Genomic DNA, 21,122 nt, shown 5'->3' on the forward strand with positions numbered 1-21,122 from the left:
TTTTCCCTTAACACAGTATCTTTAAATTGCTTTTTTTGTCCTAAAACATCATATTTAAGAAGTTTATTTGAAATCAGGAATTAATCTGGACATTATTTTCCTAACTCAAGTTTAGACTAGGGCTGCAAGGTGGATCGGTGGTTAGCACTGTTGCCTCGCAGCAATGCAAGAAGGTCGCTGGTTTGCGTCGTATTGAGGACACCCAGGATCTTTCTGTGTGGAGTTTGCATGTTCACAAAAGTCTGATAAAGGAAAGACACGCACATCCCTGAGGCCCACTGGGTTGGGTGCTGGATCACAAAATGTCAAAAATGTGAAAAGAAAAGAAGAACAATCCGCACACCAAACAAGCTCCCTTTTTTGTTTGCATGTTCACCTCGTGCAGTGTGGGTTCTCTCCGGGTTCTCCGGCTTCCTCCTGCAAGGTCCAAAAACATGTTGAGGTTAATTGGTGATTCTAAATTATCCGTAGGTGTGAATGTGAGTGTGCTTGTTTGTCTGTCTCTAAGTGTAGCCCTGCGATAGACTGGCGACCTGTCCAGGGTGTCCCCTGCCTTCACCCTAAGTCGGCTGGGATAGACTCCAGCCCCCGCGCGACCCTAGTGAGGATTAAGCGGTGTATAGATAATGGATGGATGGATGAATTCCATACACCTCAAGTTCAGGCCAGTTCAGCTGAAAAGTCTCAGAAGTTTTGTCATATGACTGGTAATCACTACTAAGTCACTAATGGATTAACAGTTGCTCTGAGGAGCATAGAGTTTTTATGTTTTGGTTTTTTTTGTTTTGTTTTTTTTAAGATTGTGGCTGGAGCGAACTGTTTCTTCCTGGCAATTTTTTAAAATGAAACCTATAGAATACAGTGACTTCAATGAAATGCCATCATTTTAAGCTTTGATCTGCAGATAGCCATGTTGTAGATGAATAATTTTAAAAAAAATCTGATGATACTCTCTGTTTTTACAGTTCATGGCTTTGATTAATATCAATCCCGCTGGTGGGTTTTAGGGTTCAGAGGGTTAATCTGCTAATAATTTTGTGGATTGATCTGCTCAAAAGGGGCGGCTGGGGCTCAGATGGTAGAGCGGGTTGTCCTCCAATCGCAAGGTTGGTGGTTCGATCCCCTGCCCTTCCACAGTCGAAGAGTCCTTGGGCAAGACACTGAACCCGAAGCTCCTCCCAATGGCAGGCAGCACCTTGCATGGCAGCTCTGTCACCATTGGTCTATGAATGTGTGTGTGAATGGGTGAATAAGAAACGCATTATAAAGCGCTTTAGATAAAAGCGCTATAGAAGTGCAAACCATTTCAATCTTTGCTTCTTTTGTCCAGTAGTATCACAAAAATACTGAATGTACTATACTTTAAAGAATCGTGAGAGATCTTTGAAAAAGCTTTAATCTCCCCACATCTACAACATTTAGTCGCTTTTAACCTCAGAGACTGATGGAAGTGTGTCCAGCTTTCCGTATAGTCCATTGATCAGTTATGTACCATGTTATAGATCTGCGAAGTGTATCGATTTGGATTGAAACATGACATTTAGGTGATGGTCTAAGCAGCTACCTACTTGTTTTCTGTCAACTAATTAATTAATTCACTAATAATTTCAGCTCTGCAGTGATCAATAAACTAGCATCACATCACATAATAAGACCTATGTCCTGATGCAGTCCCATTAATAAGATAGATAGGACTATCATTCTTGGCATATAATGCCTCAGCTTGCACTAAGCAATCAATAAGGCATTTTGCCTGCCTTAAAGACAGAGATTCATCTGTGCAGCAGAAATGTTGACCCTGCAACTTGGTGACATTGCTCCATTTATTTCTGCAGCTCCCTCTATTCAGCTAATATGATCAGAGTGTAGTTTCCTAAACAGACCTGGAAGAAGAGACCCGTGAGAAGTCTGCTGTTGCTTAGTGATGTAGAAGGAATGTGTAATATTTATTCAGAATTATCCTTTGTTTTCTTGCAGCAGTAGTAAAAGCGTGGGATTGTGTGCGGTTGTTGCTTGCTGTTGATAATAATAGACTTGCTGCAGGTGGAGGATGAGAAAAGTAGCCACAGCACTCACAGTGTTTCTTTCTCACAGTAATGCCATATTTTAGTATATGTATACACCCCTAATCATGGCTGAATTGCTGCTGAAAACATCTTTCTTTGCTTTTAGAAAACGAGCTACCCATCCAGTAATGTCTGCTTTTGTCCCCGCTCATAAAACATTGCTTCAATGCGATTCGTGGTCGGTCATGGCCTCTTCTGGTTATATGCTTCTGCTGAATGTTGAATGAAAGAACTCACACAAAAAAGTCATTATTTTGTGCAATGCAGCCATATGACAAAAGCATATAAATTAGGTCCCGAGTGTTGGTAAGCACAACCAGTGTGTTTGTGTGTTTTTTAATCAGTCCCACACCTCCAAGAAATTTGGAAGCACATCTGAGCTAGAAGTGATTCTCTATACTCATTCCTTCTCTCTCCATCCCCTCCCCCCCCTTTCTGTTCATTTTTCTCACCTGAACGCACATCTAAAATGGTTTTATCACCTCTGCTCTCTTCCTCTCACCTCCTCATTTCATTTTTTGCTTTCATCACTCTCCCACCCTCACTGTGGTGTTTATGGCCCGTGCTGATTTATGCCAGTTGGAGTTCTTCTAATTGCTACCCCTCCGCTCTGTGAGACAGGCATGTGATGTGTGGAGCACCCAGGCCAAAAGTAATAAGTGTTTCTGTCTATCTTTCTGTGACACATACAAGCACGAGTATTGGCACCTAATGCACGTAGCATGAAGCTATGCCTTTTGTAGTACCGTCGCTTAGCACGCAGATCCATTTGATTGTTGCCCATGAAATTACAGGGCTGTAATGCTTAACGGCTGGCATTACATTTCATCTGTGCCACATTTACACTATGGCAGCTGCTTGTGTGTTTGTGCAATATTTAGTGCATGTTGTGTCGCATGTATGTTAAAGAAAGCAGCAGGCTGAAAGTCTGGCTGTTGTTTACTGCCGTGCTGGAGATGTGTGAGCATCAGCGCCTCTGCACTTATCGACTTAACATTTCCAGTGATCTCTTTCGTTTGCTGTACAAGTGACTGCAGCATTCCCGCTGTTATCTGGTGAATGTGGGAGGAAAACAATGTTACTCACATATAAAAGCTCATGCACTGGTCAGATATTATTGACTGATTTTGCCATTGTGATTTTGTGTCAGCCGGTAACTAATAAAAGTTACAATTAAGCTATATGAAAGACATGTTCAAAGTAATTTGGAGAAAGAATCGTCCTTGAATAATGCAGCCATTGTCTGTCACGTTTTTCCTATCTAGCTAGGTCATTGGGCTACAGCACAGCAGTGGAGTGGTGTATGGACAGAGGGGAGGTGGCAGACAATGAGATGAGAGATGCAGAAGATAAAGTAAAACTAAGGTTCAAAAACCAGCTTCCTCTCTTATCTGCTGATCTGTTGATTAACTGGCTTTTATTCCAGTCGGTTGCCAGTCAATCAGTCAGACTATCTTTAGCTGTAGAGCACATTTTGCACATATCACTGGAATTCCAAGTGCTGTACAGATGGGTGGCAAACTTATAATAGGACAGTTCAAACATAAACGGTAAAATAAGTTAAATAATAAAGACAGTGTAAATTCTAAGACAGTGATAGAGAGTAAATAAACAATGGCTACAAGCTTTCAGTATAACACTGCTAGCCATTCTAAAATTAATGTTTGAAATTACTCAGTTACTTAATTAGTTGAATGCCAAATTTTATAAATACTTTGTTTCCATGACAACTAAGCAAGCAAGCAAGTACCACTGAAGACCTTGAGATGCAATTGAAATCTGGGGAGAGAGCTAGTGAGTGGACCAGAGCGTTGCTGCTTTTCAGATGTAAAGGTATAGTTTATTTCCAAAGTGTAAAGGTCTCACATTGTGTACCTTTTTAAGCAAATTCATGAAAGTCTCTCATGTCCCAACAATGTCTCTTTCAGTTTTTCTCAACAAAATACTGCAAAGATCATTTTACTATGACTGTGGTGCAGAGCAGCAGTTTTGAAATGTCTCTGAAGTGGCTGCTGGTTAACATATAGTCCGGATGTGTTGTTACTGTGCATGCCACATTCAGGAAGACAGCTCTCTCTGCATCTGGGATTGACAGCAAGGATCAAAACAGCTGACTGAGACTTAAAATGAGTGTGTGAGACAAAAGAAAATACCAGTGCCATACATAAACAAATGTCAGACTCGGTACATATGTTGATCACAGCACTTTAGAAAAAAAAAAATAGTATATCAGCTGATATCTGATTTTTTTTAAAACTCTCAAATATCAATATCAGTATCATCAGCTAATATCCTATATCGCTCGGGCAGTAACATAAGCAGTTTCAATCTGTGCATGCTTCAGCAGTTATATGAATCATGTCCTGGCAACTCCGAGTCTTGGAAATGATGCCGAGCTTCCTTTCGATAAACTAAACATCAGTCTATTATTGAGTCAGTCGGGCTACCTCTTACTACCAGGTTGGGCTATAGGAAGCTATAGATCAACCGGACGGCCTCCTCCTAATAGACTGTTTAGATTTAATATGAGTTTTTACCTCCTCCAATGATCCTAGACTGTCACAGGAAGGACACACGGTGAGATCTTACTCCAAGATGTGTGTGTTGAGAGCGGCGAGGCAGACTGATGACTCCGAGTCTGTTCGCCTCCTGAATGCGAATCACCTTTGTAATAGTTCCCTTCATTTTATGAGCAAGATCAGTCTCTGTTTGTGTGACTTGAGTGTGTATGTGTCAGTGTGTGTATGTGTGTGTGTTTAGAGTGGTAGATTCGGAGTTGCTGGACGGTCACCTTTGCAGTAAAATCTGCTTTATTGGAAGCGAAACGAGCCAACAACCTGCAGTCTGTTGTCCTCGGGACCAGGTCCTTGTGTATTGCTACAAGTTTTAAGGGGGCTTGCAGTAAGGTGGGACAGATGTTTGGCCAATCGGAGCCTTTGGCAGGTGTAACCATGGCTACCAGATGTTCTTATCATACCAGTCTTACACTTCTCATTCTCTCACAGTCGGAGAGAAAAGAGCTGAGGCTGACTGTGTTTAGCCAAGAGGCAGTATTTCATGTAGATCTCTCTCTTTCTCTCTGTGAAGGCTGAAGGCACTGAAGCATTTCCTGCCACTTTTAATGGACTTCTATTCAACTTTCCAGTCCTCATCCACTTTTATGGCTCTGCCTTTTGCCTCTGAAATCCTCATTCACTTTACAGAAGCCATTTCTGTCCTCTTTACACTGTCAGCCATGCAGCACACTGTTGGCCATTACGTATACCCTCTGAGACTGGTATTTGAATATGAATGTTGCTCTGAGTGGTTTATTTTTGAATCATTCTTGAGCTCAAGTTGTGTTTATGTAGATGTGTATGAGCTTTGTCGGTCTCTAAAGGAGATTTGAAGTTCACAGCACCATCGCCTGCTCCAGACCTCCATCACTCCGTCTCTCCCTCCCTGAGCCCATCTGTGCTCAGAATGTTTGTTGTGGTTTTGGGTGAGATTTAATGGCTAGAAGAGTGAAATAGTTTTGGGATGCCGGGGTAAAACTGTGCACAAGGGGGTGTTTTCAAGGCCACACAAACACTTCCAATCTGGCTTCAGGCTCACACTGCACAGGAAGCGAGTTAGTGAGTCACAATACTTGGATTTAAAATAGTTTTTCTCTTTATTACTTACTAATTTGTTCAGTTTTTCCAAGCCAACATCAAGACTTTTTAAGTAATTTGACCGAAAACATCTTTGCGCTCCAGCTGCTTTTTCTACATCAACCACGTGGTATTCAGCAGTAGATAGAGTTTGCTCAAGCATTTTGGTAAAACAAGTGAAATGGATCTACAAATTGGTTTCAAGCATAGTTGCCTGAGATAACTTTAGAATTATCCTAAATGTGAATGATGAGCAAGGTCGGTCCATTGAGAAAATGCAATGCAGCTGAAACTACTGGAGAAAACCACTGAGTTGACTTTCATGGTTGTTTTGATTGTTTTAGTTTTTCTTGTTTTGCCAAGCCATTTCCAAGGTGGAAATTGAATTTACCACCTCAGCTGTTAAGTTAATGTTTTAAAGTGCAGAAAGAAATAGACTTAGAAATGGCAGTTACACAACGTTATTACCACAGGGTAGCTGTTCTGGTGCTTTCAGCTGTTTTACAAAGTTGTCCTCACATTTTTCCACAGCAGTATGATTGTTCAAATTTGCATTTTTTGGAGACCTTAAAAGATTTTCTTTGACTGAGCTCCAACGCAGCTATGAAATGGATCTTGGGGTGATGTCTGTTTCAATAACTGACTTTAAATATCTCAACTTTTCAAATGATGATTGTCTGTATGTGTGTGCTTGAGTGTTCATGTGTACTTAACCCCATGCTGTTCACATTCCTCCTTAAGTACAAATGAGAGGGCATCTATTTATGTGACAGTGACAACATTGTACCAAGCTAACACACACACACACCCTCTCCCACTTCCAACCTGTATTTGGCAAAGCCTTGACACATACAAAGCTCAGGTGTGAGATAATGAAATCAGAGCTTCGTGCCCATGTTCTGCAAGGCCCTGTGGACATACTGAGCTCTGCAATGTCATCCTGAGGAGAAACATGCTACACCTCAGTGGACACATGTGTTCCAACACAGCAGCAGCCCTTTTTCCTCCCTTCCAATATTATTCTTGCTGTTAATTTATGGTAAACAAATATATATCCTTTCCATTGTCCATTGCATTAAGTGCGCAAACATTTCATTGCTTGCTCTACTGGATTTGGAAATTGCCTCACTCTCAAAGTCTCCTCTGTGATTGATTTTTTTTATTTTTTTTTTATTGTAATTTAAATCTTGCAGATTGGAAAATAGAATAACAAAGGGAAATATTGTGAATACTGTGTCCCCAGACTTCTTGGTATCCACTGCTTTCTCTGTATTCTATTGCTTTGATGGGTTTTCTGTCACTTATCTTAGGCTCTGTCTTTAAGCTGGAGTCTCTCTTTTTCTTTAATGATGTGCTTGAGTGATGCTAATGAATGGTTCTAACACCACTCCCCAGTCTCTCCCCCTCCGTTCCCCTTTCTTCTTCTTCTCTCCATCTGCATGCTTGATCTGTCAGAGAAAGAGATTTTTCTACTTCAGTTATGAAACTCCCTCAGGGTGATTCTAAAGGAAAACTCGGATGACTTTCCTCGTTTCTGCTGGCCTCGCGATATGATGGATGGTAATGTTTAGAAGGCCCGACTATTTCTGGTGGACTGTGCATCTGAGTGGCTCACAGTTAGTAGTCAGGAGGGAGTGTTTGGGTAACAGGGTAGATGATAGAAAGTGTGTAGGTGGTCCTGTTGAGATAGGAGGTTGCGTGAGTGTTTGTGTGTGCTTGCTTTACAGTTTTGTGCATGCATGTGTGGTGCAAGTGAAGTCTGGTGTGAAGGGGAGCGCAATGTGATTCTCTGCACCGCCATGACTGATTGCTCAGGAGGTACATCTTCTGTGTGGCGACTCAGTCGTAATAATAATTTTCTCCAATGCAAACAATATATCTCCATCCATTATCTATACACCACTTAATCCTCTCTAGGGTCACGGGGGGCTGGAGCCTATCCCAGCTGACTTAGGGCGAAGGCAGGGGACACCCTGGACAGGTCACCAGTCTATCGCAGGGCTACACTTAGAGACAGACAACCAAGCACACTCACATTCACACCTACGGACAATTTAGAATCACCAACTAACCTCAACGTGTTTTTGGACTGTGTGGGAGGAAGCCAGAGAACAGGCAGAGAACTCACGCTGCACGGGAAGAACATGCAAACTCCACACAGAAAGATCCCGGTGCCCCCGCAAACAATATATATTTTTTATAATAAAATCTGAAACTGTTGATTGATAAATCGGTGAGTTGAGCAAATGAAAATGGCAAACATTTTTCTCAAAATGCTTCAATTCAAATGGAGCACTTCATCGTTTTAGAATCAGTTGGATAAAAACAATTGGTAGACTTTTTAGAATACTTCAACAATCAATAGATTACATTTTTTTTTAAAAAGAGAGATGTAAGATTACTGATAATGAAAGTTAATTTTGGTTGCCACCTTGTTTGCACCAGCTACAATGTTTTAAATTTGACTGTGAATCAATTTCCTTGGAGTACTGTGCAAAAGCTAGAGGCGCTTTCGATGGTAAGAGTTTTGTTTATCACCCAACACGATTGTCTGTTTGGTCCCAGATTCATTCTTGTTGTATAATTAGTGCTGTTTCAAAGGCAAAGTCACCCCAAATATTGATTTGAGTGTCATATTAAGTTAGTTATTCAGGGCATTACTTTTGAAAGCATCCTATCTTTCCTTTTACTGGCTAAAACTTTTTTTTAAACTTTTGTGCACTTTTGTATTTATGAGTTAAAATTATGTGCAGAGACAAACTCACAGATAATTCAAACACTCAATACTGCAGTTTCCCTCAGCTTTACAGACCTTTTTCAGCTCCCTGCATTGTTTTAATGCCCGCAGCTTTACATTTTGGCTGATTTCTTACTGCTTTCTAAGCATCGTTTCAGTTTTGGCAGTATGCCTTCATTTTGACAGGTGACAGCCTCAAAGAAGATGGGGAAAAAGGCAGAGAGACAGAGATGGCGAGAGAGAGGAGTAGAACATGCAGCAAAGGTCTCGTGGCTGGATGTTGCAGTTATATCTTATTCACCGAAACCATGGGGTCACCAGACACCCATAAATGTCGTTTTAACCTTCAGCAAAGAGCTATTTTCAGTGAGAAACCTCCAAACTTCTAGCCCAACCTCAACACAGTCAGTTACCTACGAAGGAGTGAGCACTGTGTAACATTTAGCTGGAAAAAAAGAATGTCCCACTGGAAGTAAAAGATGAGTGAATATTAAAACATTTGACTCCCAGGCATCAAAATCAGTAGACTGCATGCTTCAGCTTTCTTGTCAGTTGTCACTTTTTGGTGACACTTCAATATAGTTATAATACATAAAGATACACTGGGTAGGACATACATTTTAGTACACAGGTGGTGTTAAGCTGAGGCAATAAAAATATAGCGATATGCACCGATGATAGACACATCAATAAATATCAGTGTGAGTATTGTTCATAATGTTCTAATTTATTTTTATTTAAATGTTCATTTTAAATGTTTTTCATTGTTGTGCTGACATTAAAATTATGACCTGTATACCTTAATAAATAAGCTAAATTGTGGGGTTAAATTCAAAGTAAGGTTTTTAAAGTTAAATTAAGCCTTTGTTCCGGTGGTCTTTATTAAAAATAGGCCATTTAAAAGTAATGATTCGTTATTGATATCAACTGAAACTGACTGTTCAAGTGTATCAGCCTGCCCTAGGTGGTGCAGTTTACGTCCTGCATTATATATAACAGGTGGTACACCAACAAATATAGAAGTGCACCAGCATGAATATGCACATTTTAAAAATAAACCTCTCATGCTGCGGATTATTAGAGTACTTCTCTCTCTTTTATACGCTTGTTCATTTAATTTTGTTTCGTTTTCCACATGACCATATAAAGTCATCTACATTACCTGTCCAGTCCACTTTTAGTTTCAACACTTTCTTACTTTCTTTACTGCTAAGAGAGACTTTTTGTTATTGACCCCTCTTTGTCTATTTCAGCTTGGATAACTTTCCTCCAGGTAGCTGTGTTTATTCCATATATTCTGCATTCCTTCATTGTGCTCTTATGCCGTTCACTGGTCTTATCCTTCATTTTGTTCCCTCGTTTTTTTACTATCCTTGATCCCAGTCTTTATCCCTCTATCTCACAGTCTTCATCCCCATCCATCCCTGCTATCCCTCCCACATCCGCCCCTTCCCTCCTTTCATCTTCTGTGCTGGTGTTAGATGTGCCAGGCTGGTTAGCCAGCAGGTTAGATGATCAGATGGCCAAGACTTGGCTTCTCCTTCCCACTGGCTGGTAAATACATGTGCATGTGCAGTCAAATGCTTCGAAGGAATGTTGCCGGATAAAGGTTTTGTGACCCCAGTGCTTTGTTAAGGACTGGAAGGCACACAATTAAACCAGGTGGTAATTGGCACAGTAAAACTCAAGAAGACAAAAGACTTCCTCTTCTATTTATGACCTTTGAACCTGCTCTGTGACTTCTGCTCGCTGCATGGTAACCGAAGGACAAAAGTATGTAAGCAATGATTGTTGTCAGACAAGAGAAAGGACAATCAGAGAAGGATAAAGAAAAGATCTTTGGTGATTTTGGATTGAACATCACCATGGGACTGTGGGAAATGGAAAATGAGAGAAAGACGGACTCATACACCCACGAATGGGTGTATGTACACTGAGAATGTTTGGGTTTCATTGGAGAAGATAGGGGAAGATTGACAAAGCTTGCAGAGGAAAGCTTCAACAACGCGGACAAGATAGAACAAGAGAGGAGTAGATGAATTGTTTTCATGTGTAGAGGGAAAGCAGAGGAGGCAGGGTTATCTGAGTCCTTGAAAGCAATTTCCCAGAGCAGAATGAGATATAGATGGAGAGACAGAAAGAGAGGGAGGTATAGATAGGAACGACAGAGCTAAATGGGGATGGTGTATGAGCACTTGAGACATCGGGTTCATCTGTGGATTTCTGTCATATGACCTTAAATCATTATATTCAGTACCAGGAAATTGCAAACTTTTTCACTCCTGTGACCTGGACAGTTAGTGTTTTTCAATCCCCTGCTTTCGCTGTGTTGCAGGTGTCAGACTTTCTGCCAGGGGAATCCATGTATGAAATATGAGCTTTATGAATCTGGGATGATGCAGATCAGTGGCATGTCAGCAGTATATTATCTGACATTTGTACTTTATGACCTTGGGCTGACTTTTCTTCCTAGAGTCCTAAGCCTGGGGAGGCAGGCATTATTTGCTCTGAACCAGCAGTGGGAATGTGTGAAAACAGGGTTAGTTGGTGTTATCCGTAGAGCAAAATAGGCAGAGGTGAGGATACAGTTTCTCTAGCTCAGCTCTATCCCACAGCGTGAGCTTGTTTGATTGGCGATGCACTTTCTTTTTCTTTATCTCTGCTTATCTGTGATTTATCTGCTTCAGCAAGGCAGAAAGGACAAGCAGGTTACTGCTACTGTAGCCTTCTGTTTATGTTACTTGCCAAAGACAGTGTGTGGCTGTGTATAGCTACATAAAAGTAGATTGGAGCTACATTGCAATATTTTGTGTCAAAAATAAATGAAAAGGTTTTAAGACATTTTTGGAAATAAGCCTTTCTACTCTCTTGCTGCTAGCAGCCTACAAAGCGATGTAATATTTCACAGAGTTATTGGCCCAGACAAGGAATAATCCCAGCACATGTCATCTCATTGGACCACAACATGTCATTTCTAAATTCTGGGTTTTGCGAGAATTTAACACAAAAGGTATAACATGATATAATTTGTCAGCTTTAAAGGTGCCGGTTGGCAGATTTTTGTTTAATTTTGCAAAGAGCCAGACTAGCTTTGCCCTCTGCTTCCAGTGTTGAAGCTAAGCAAACACTGTGCTTATCTAACTTTCCACAAGAATATGAATTGAATGTATTTCCTAAAATGTCAAATGTTTGTTTTAACGCTTGCATTCTCAATCACTCATTTTTTTTGTACATTAATTGTATTAAAAACGTCCAAAAAAAAGTGAAAATATATGTTAGAAGGCAGTGGAATCAATGGTGGTTTTACTTCAGTGCCCAAAAATGTCTGATCAATTCAGGGTTTTTTTTTAGCACACCTCAGATGTTCCATCTTTTTAGAAATGGTGACATAAACATCATGTAATTAATGCCACTGTTTGACGATGGTCAGTTTTTACAAGCATACTTAGAAACATCTTTAATGTGTTCAAATACATTGTGTTACACCTCTGCTAGTGTTTGTTTTTTTTTTTTATTAACCAAACCGATTTTTATCTGCAGCCATCTAATTCTTCTTCTTTCTCCCTCTGCTCTCCATTATCAGGCTGCTGCTGACTTTGCTAAGGCCCACCTGCCAGAGGCTCTGCGCCAGCAGCTGCTGACCTATGAACGGGAGAAAGAGCGAGACAGAGAAAAAGACAAGGAGAAAGACGAAAAAAAGGAAAGGGTCAGCCTCTCCTATCCGTCCATCCTGGAGCAGCAGATACTGACGTTGGACAGAGAAATGCTGGACAAGCTCTCTGCCACTTATAATGAAGCAGGTTTGTATTTGTTGGTAAAAAGCACATACACGTAACGTTACACGTGATATATTGAAGTGCATCAATGCAGAAATGCATGTATGTTTTTACACAAATTCCAATTTCCTGCACTAGCTGTGTCTGTCCAGATGCTAGATGGGTTCATTAATTTGCAATTATCTAAATGTATGCATACAGTATGTCAACACGAATGTGTGGCCACAAAACTAAATGGTATAAAGACAGATTTAAGCCACGAGCGTTGAGCATTACCAGAGACACATTGAGAAAGCACCAGACTGTTTGCAGCGCTGTTTTTAGATGTCCTCTATAACGCAAACTATTATTTTCTACCGCACTGTTTCACTTGACGCTGGTTGAATAGTGACTGTCAGCAGCCCAAGGCCTTGCTTATTCAGCTGTTTAAATACAAGTTGATCTTCACAAGGCTTGTAGTAATTATCTCTGGAGGGATGTTGGGAGAGAGGGGAAATGGGAGAGAGAGACGGAGAGAGAGTGATGGATGGAAAGAGGTAGGAGAAGGGTCAGATGCATGTCTGGAAAGAGGACATTTGCTGGTAAGAGCTATACAGTAGAGAGGAATGGGAGACCAGTGTGACAGGCAAAATGAAGGGAGAGCAATAAATGATACGGGATGAGACAAAGGGTAAGGAGAGCCAAGAAAGGGACAAACGGAGAGCGGCACATTCAAAGGGTGAGAAGAATGAGAACCTGGATACAAAGGGTGATGACAAAGCGCGATCTGAATGCACCAAAACAACCTTGGGGGAGAGGAGAAAGAGGAGAACAAAATGTCCCACAGTAGAGTCATACAGTGCAATGCAGACACACAGGCTCCATTCATAAGCATATAGGACTTTCTGCAAGATTCATATCATGAGAAATTAGGATGCTAAGAACATGTGTTAACACTAGAGACCGCACCATTATTGGCTTATTGAACATGCAGGAGAGAGAGGTGAAATATAGATTATAAGATGATTACATGAACTAACAGTAGAGACGTGCTGCAACCTCAAGAACTCGGCATTCCTGTGGGAAGTTCACTTTTCCTTCCGGTGGCCTGATTAAACTAACTCTCTCAGTTGGGTAAGTAAACAGAGGAGAAATGGAGTTGCAGTGAAAAAGGTTTAGTTTACAGAGGAGCTGATGATGGAGGTGTACTGCACTGTCATCCCTGAAGGGAAATTCTGGTTTTAAACAGCCAGCTTCAAAGTTTTGGCTTTACCTAGAGATGATAATAATGTTCTACTCATTAAGCTAATTGCAAAAATGTTGTAGCACAACAACAACTAAAAAGAAGTAAAACGGGACGAGAAAAACTAGTGTTTAGGCAATCAAGCAGATTTTACTCAAACCTCCAGCTAAAAGAAGGAAAATGTGACCGTTGCAATTGTTACCAAATTGTTAAATATTAAAATTATTTATTCAAATTCAAATGGGTGAAATGATTATGAAGACAGTTTACCGACCAACCTCACAGCTTGTGGTTGACCCACCATTATTAAATAGCGAACCAGTACACAATGCGTCTTGGAACTAAGTTGAAGATAAAAAGTTTTTTGGGGGCGGGGGGGGAAATCATTATGTGACATCATTTGCAGATCTTAGAAGTAACTTTTGTGGGTTCACTGTCATCATAACTAACAGAAATAATGGTCAAAACTATAAAAAGAACTCAAACCCAATTTGTATTACGAAGGAATTTCCCTCAAGCACTGAGACAAAGTTAGAAAGAGTGCGGCAGCTTCCAATTAGATTCTAAGTGTGAACTCTGTGAAGCCTCAATAAAAAGCTACACCAACAGCTGACATGTGACTCGCATGTACGTTCGCGAGGGAGTCTCTGGTATGAAAGAACCATTGAGAAGGCCTCATGAGAGTGATGGGTCATATGATGCATTAAACTTAACGATCAGAGGAGAATTAAAATCTGCAGGCGACAGCTGATCATTACCTCTCAGAAAAGGTTGATGTCCTGCAGCTGCATTACCTTTTGTTACACTCACCAGCTCTCAATTTCTTCATCCTCTTCTAAACTTATCCTGCCTCCCCAGCTGCAGATAAGCATCAGCTTTCTGATCTATGTTGCTCTCAAAACGGCCACCAAGTAAATCTCCCCTCCTGATCCCTCTGCCTCCTTCTGTTCTTAAGCTACCTGACCTGTTGCACATCAGCTTCGAACACACCCTCCCCTCCTCGTCTCTCCTCGTCTGTTCATATCTTTTTTGTATACCTCTATATTTCTACCATCCTTTATTTGGACAGTACAGCAGGAAATACTGACACCAAGCTTAACACGTCAAGCCCCATTCCAAAGAAAAAGCTCTTGTGTCGTCTAGTCCAAGCATTAGACATTCAGGTATTGAATTTGCTGCAGTATTGGTCCTGGCTTTTCTTGTCAGCATCTCGGGAGGGGGGGGATCTGCTGATCAGGTAATTGTTTGCATTCTTGTCCCGGTATCTGTTTCAACAATCGCCTCGTTTAGGGTGCACACCTCCCTGCTTTCTTGAGCTGGCAGGGAAGGAAGAGTGAGGGAGAATAGAGACACACACTCTCAATTCAGCTTCCTGTCCCCAGGACAACAGCGTATCAGATTTATCCCCCTGTTCGTTCATCCCTCTGTTGTTTATCAGCCAACGTAAGCGCTTGAAAGAAAGATAAGGGAGATGGGACTTTGATGCAATGCCCAGGAGCTTAGAGTCTATTATGGAAACAGTCTCCTTAATGCGGTGTGGTATTCTGATTGTGCTAACCTTTATGTAGCCGTGCGACATGTCTTAGCACACGTTGGCTGACAATTGGCCGTGTCATCTAAAGGATTGTGTCTTATTAATTGAAGGTTAGCTTGGGTCAGGATTAGGACATAATGAGATTAGGTTCGTGGAAATATGTACAGAAATATTTTGCAGAAAATGTTGTGTGCACCTGATATATTTTGTGCACCTGCAGCTATCTTGAAGAGCAAAACATACCTAAAGATTGTAAAATTACAAAGCAGGAATTAAACATACTGTATTTTGTGTTTAGTTGCTGCATTATAAAGGACTTTGTTTTCCAATTAACAGTGAACATGTTCACACAGTACATGAACCCACGTGGCATCATTTCAATGTCAAACCAGCAACAGGGCCAACAGCCAGAAAGCAGAGCATTTTAAGAAATCAAATATCTGCAGAAAGGATGGGAAGCAGAAGGAAGTGTTTCTGTTATTGGTGCCAGACTATTGATATTGTATTGCAAGATATTTAATCTCTGTACAGTATATCACCTCTTTTCCTGTTAGAAGCTCCAAGACACAGTGTAACTGCTCTCAAGTCGCCACTTTTCTTTAGTGTTCATTTAATTCTCTTCAGAGTGAAACTCCTTTTTTTTTTTTTTGCCATTTAGTTTTTACTTTTCTTACCATTGAATTTACTTGCTCTTATATTTAGCAGAATGCCCTCACTGGTATGGTTTTTTTATTTTTGTTTTGCTTTTTTTGTTTTTATTTTGGTGCAGTGAGTTACATTTCATCTTTTTAACTCCGGTGTTGTCTGATTACTTTAAAAAAACACTAAAAATTCCATTCCTGTTTAACTAAATATTTGTTCAAACCAAGTATGTTTGCAGCAGTTTGTGTAAACTCTTCTGTGATTCCTCCTTTAGTCCACCATTGGAACAGTGGTGGCTTCAAATATTGACCGCAGCACTTATCTTAGTGCCCCAGTTATGTAGATCAAGTGGTGTCAAATCTGTTTTCCACTTTAGCGTGATGCTCTGTAAATAATGATCAAGCGCAACATTAAAACCACTGACAAGTGACGTGAATAACTCTGATCATATCGTTATAATGTGATGTTCTGCTCGGAAACAGTGGGTCTTGGCACTCGTTTGGTGTTTACTTTGGCACGGACACTTGCCTAAACTTTGTTGCTGACCAAGCGCACCCTCCCATGGCAACTGCACGCCCCAACAACAGCAGTCTCACCCAGCAGGACAGTGAGCCCTGCCGCACCACAAAAAGTACTAAGAAGTGACTTAGCGAGCACAACAAAGACCAAAAAGGCCTTCACCCAGCCTCCAAACTCCTCAGATCCTCTGACTGACCGTATTTGTGATACACTGGCACAAGCGCAGTCCAAGGCTAAATCCACCCAAAGGACACAGTACACTCAGAGATCCAGTGTCTATGCCCAGGTTGTTTGGTGTATTTGTTATTTTTCTAGTAAATATGTGGCTCCACACTGAGTTCCCTCCCTGTATCACATTTCAAAGTTTGGTATTTCAGTTGTGACAAGTCACAGCAATTCATAAATGACTCAATTTGCCTGAGTTGTTTGATTGTACTGGCCAAATCTAAATAGATCCCTTTGATTCACCTACGGAAATCCAGACTATAGCAACATCAAAAAGTGACCTTAACTTTAACATACTATTCGATAATAGTGTGGCTAGACTGGCTGTTTCTTTGCAGTTTGTGAGAAGGTTCCGAGGGATTTTCATCGTAATGTGGCAAAACAAACCATCTTCTTTTTATTTATACTCACCAAAATATAAAGAAAGCATGTAATATTTGATTAAATCCTATCTGTTCTTTTAGTATTGTCGTTTTAACACACCAAAATGGACATCATGAAACAATTTAGCATGAATGAAGTTGCATTTTAAGGTGGACTTTCATACTCATTGGTGACCGGAGTGTCTGGTCACAATATCTGATCATCGCCCTTTAAAGCCACACCTGAGGAGGGTGTGGATGAACTCAATGGTGGAGAATTTGTCACCAGCAGAGCACCTTGAAAACATTTTTTTCCCCACAATTGGCTAAATTGCACCTTTTTCTAACCCTAATAATAGAAGTGAGGTTTGAAGCTTTTTCTCTAATTCAGAAAATAAGACCATTTGCGTGCTGTTTATATTATTGTTTGGTACCAGAAGTTTACTGATTGCTGTCCGAGTGGATATCATTAACTGTAGCCGGTAGCTGTTGTTTGGATCTGATTACTTTAAAACGCACCATTACTAAATGTTTATGCAACCCAAGCATGCTTGCAGCAGCTCATTTCATCCTGTAGTCGGCTTTGTTTGTGGAGCAGAAAACGACACCATTGGAACTGTGGTGCCACCAGAAATTTGTGCCAGCGTCTTACACACAATTAAGTTGATGAAATGGTATCAAACTTTTTTTTTGTTCACTTTTGCATGGTATTGTGCTGTATATTTTCAGGCTTTAATTGAAACTGAGGGCTGGTGTTTCTTTTGCATGTTGCTCTGTGGTTCACTTCACTCCCATCACTGTGTAATAGGTTTCAATGAGGTGTTTTCAGACAGATGGTGTACCCTGCTGTCACATAAATAAAGCATGTGTAGGTGTAAAGTAAAAGATTTGAAAATGTGCAAGGCTTTATATAGCTAGTAGCTGTCAATTAAAATGTGCTTTGATCATGTTGATCACAGATTCTTGTGTATCTGATCAAAACATATTGTATTCTCAGTCTTGCTTCACAGTATGGCTGCACAAATGATACTATTACAGGCCTTTGGCAAGACTTGTGCAAACTGTAGACCTACAAATAGACAACAAAAAAGTGTGTAGCTGCAGAAGCATAATACGCTTTTTGGAATCAAGTTTAGTTAAACAAAAGAAGGCACAGAAAGACTAAATGCTGTGCCGTTTTAATTTTTTATTAATGTTGAATAAAGACAAATGTACACTGGGAAATGGGCAGCCTAGAGCAGGAACATAATGTTGTCTTACCATTCGACAAAGACATGTTTGACAACCTCTGACATCAGAGAGATGATGGTTATATACCAACACAGCTCATCTTTGCAGTGGCTTTTAGCAACTGACTTTTATATTTCCAGTGCCTCAGTTCCCTGAGCTCACCAAAGAGACTTGCATGACTGTGCAAGACCAAAAAAAACATAAAGATGTTTTTTCATTATGATGAATTCTCTATCATCTTAAAGTTCAAGTTTCAAGTCTTTGACGTTTGAATTGATGCTTTTTCAAAAAAAAGTTGTTGAAGCCTGGAAAGCCTTGAGGCACAGAGCTTTTTATTTTCTGCACCCAGCTGGTTGTGTAAAGCAGAAAGAAATACGGTGATTGATTATATTAAAGGCTCATTCCACCAACTTCCAGGTCTCAGGGACTACGGCATAAAGATGACTACATCTATGTAAAGACAGAAGTGAGCTTAGCAGACCTCTTTGGGCCCTGCCTCACCTTTGCCTGAGGCCACATTTGTCATTAACGGCAAAATTTTGAACCAAACTGTGAACAAGTTGCATTGTAATTTGCACAGGCACCAGAGTTTGACAAAAAAAAAAAGAACAAGGGAATAAAAATGACAGTATCTCTGGTTCTGCTGTATTGATTTTGAATCATTAAAGGTCCCATGTTGTCGCTCTTTTTCAGCAAATTCATCATATGTCTGACATGTCCCCAGCTCAAAGTAGTGTAACGATGGTTCATTTTTATCATGATTGTTTTAACCCTGGTTTTGACACAGTTCTGTATGGGCTGTTTCAGTGTCTGTAGTTTTTATTGTAGCTGAGCTGCTGTCCATACCCACTTCGGGAAGCAGACTCTCTATGGACTCTCTACTCACTATGATTGACAAAATAGCTGACTGAGAGCAGGACTTTCTCGCGGGTCTAGCTTTTCTCTCTGAAAGTATCGCCCAGTTTACAGCACAGTTGTTGTCTTTGACTTGGTGAGTTTGTTAGATAACGTTTTGGTTGTAAAATCAGTAGTTCAGCAGTGCAGAGCATTAAATTGTCTAACTACAGAAACAGACACATTTGTCAATAAATGGGATTTTGGCTGTATTAAAATACTGTCTGACATCCTGAAAACATACTAACCCACCCAATTCTTGTTTATTGGTTTTAAATCAGTCTTAAAGTTTTTGCCCTCTCTTAATGTCCCTCAGCTTTACAATTTCCACAGAGGATTTCCCTGTTGTTGTGGTGACACTGGCATTGAAAATAAAAGTAATCTACTGGAGCTTTAGTTTCTCTGATGCTAGCAGTGCATGAAGGCTATTGTGTTTACTTTTGCCGTCCACAGCAGAACATTTGATGAGCTTTGGTTGTGACTGAGACATTTTAGACATTTGGTATAAGCAGCTCAAGAAAATTAAGGAAAAAATAAACAAAAACCTGGTGGACTGTGAGGCAGCTGCTCTTTAGGATTGGCTCAACTTCCAAGCATCCTGTAATGAGGGGGGCAGGATTATACCGAGTCTGAGCTAAACGACTGTTGGTTCTTCAGCTGGTAGGTAGCAGCTGAGTAAACTTCATACTGGCTTGTAAAGCTGGGAGGCTATCTAGTTGTGGGGAGGCTTTAGGAATGTCAAAAGTAAAAGTATTTATATCCTAATAGTTTTTACTTTACACCTCCAAGTTTATAACAACCACAAAAACAGATTTTACCCTATTGCACCTGTGCGGCCTGTCCTACAGTGTTATAGGAGTGCAATGTTGAGTTAGTACTCTTTTAAACCACCTACTGATCCACAAGATGGAATTCATTAATTGTCATAATGATCTTTCATATAAGAAGAGATGCTTAAATCGCAGTCCTTTCAAATCAATCGTTTTTTATTTTTATTTTGCCTCAGATAAATTATTAAAGGAATGTAAGCAGATAGATAACAGGGTTGCTAAAATCTTCACACAAGCCAAAGCAAAGTCTTGCACATGGCTTTAAAAACACTAAGGCTCCCCTGAGGAAGCTACAGTAAGTATTTATAATGGAAAGGAATAACTAGAATAAAAAAAACTACATTACAAAAAGCAGACATTGTCTAAAGCTTCATAGTGACATAATATGCAAATGAAGTGTTGCACAAACTTTAAGCAGCTCAAAATGAATGCACATGCTAAAAATAGCTTTGCTATAAATGTTAACAGTGCAGGTCCAAGGAGGGCAGGTAAATCAGGATGGCAGCTCTCAGAGGGGAAAAAAAAAACTGACTGTGGGTGGAATAATGGGCAAGTAGTGTTTTTCAGAAAGGCTTTGAAGGAGACAATGAGCTGGGGTGAGCAGGGCGGTGGCAGTCCTGACCTCACATTTTTCACCTAAATGCCAAGCAGCTTGGTTAGGAACATAAATCCAGGGGATGTATCCTGCTGCTGTGTGGACACTTACACTCTCCAGATGTTTCGAGAGCACAAACATAGTCTGTCAGAGTTTGCTAACTCCGAGAGAGTGAATTAGTACAATGATACAAATTGGAGTGGGAGACCAACTGGGGCTGAGATGTTAATCTTATTGGAGTGTTGAAAGTGTGCCTGGCCAAGCTAAGCCAATAATTAACATGAGCACAGGGTGCATGTGGGCCACGGTGCCATTTTAATAGGGATTGCTGAATGTATGCTTGGCATGGCTGGGCTAATTGGAGAAGGGTGTGCTAGTAATGCACCTCAGTCCATTATCTCTGTCACCATGGGAACTAGATAAGGATAATTAGCTGGACAGCATGGCACGGTGCAGCGGCAGCTATAGGCACGAGGAGCCGGATTAGGGATGCATGCAATGATGAAACTAATAGAAATAGATTTCTCACAAACTGTGTAAAAGATTGAGTAAGTCATTCACAATTAAGCGGCGTCAATATTCCCTTCATTCATCTCAGCCTCGCTTCCAGCTGGCGTTCTTTGTCATAGTTACTGTCTTCCTCCTTCTCTCGCCTAATTTATCACTTTTTTTCCTCACCAAAAGCTATAATTGGGAATAATAAAATCATCGTCCTGCTGAGAACTAATCCATCTTCTCTTTCTTTACTTAAATCTTTGCGCTTATTCCAGCTCTCCTCCCCTCCTGTACTCTCACTTTTCATTTCATCTGCATCCACTGCAGCCTGTGTTTCCTCTTTTTCCTATTTCATTCCTCACA

General features: G+C 40.5%; 1 protein-coding gene across 1 annotated transcript in view; it reads left to right on the plus strand.

The window, feature by feature from the left end:
* ppm1lb (protein phosphatase, Mg2+/Mn2+ dependent, 1Lb) overlaps window positions 1-21,122 on the plus strand; it is a 50,037-nt gene that overhangs the window by 22,885 nt on the left and 6,030 nt on the right. The window contains exon 2 of the mRNA XM_008298514.1: window positions 12,019-12,235. Within this exon, the coding sequence (XP_008296736.1) occupies window positions 12,019-12,235 (217 nt within the window). The remainder of the gene's footprint in view (window positions 1-12,018; window positions 12,236-21,122) is intronic.

This window comes from Stegastes partitus, unplaced genomic scaffold, assembly GCF_000690725.1.
Source record: "Stegastes partitus isolate 25-593 unplaced genomic scaffold, Stegastes_partitus-1.0.2 Scaffold1323, whole genome shotgun sequence".
NCBI classification, from domain to species: Eukaryota; Metazoa; Chordata; class Actinopteri; family Pomacentridae; genus Stegastes; species Stegastes partitus.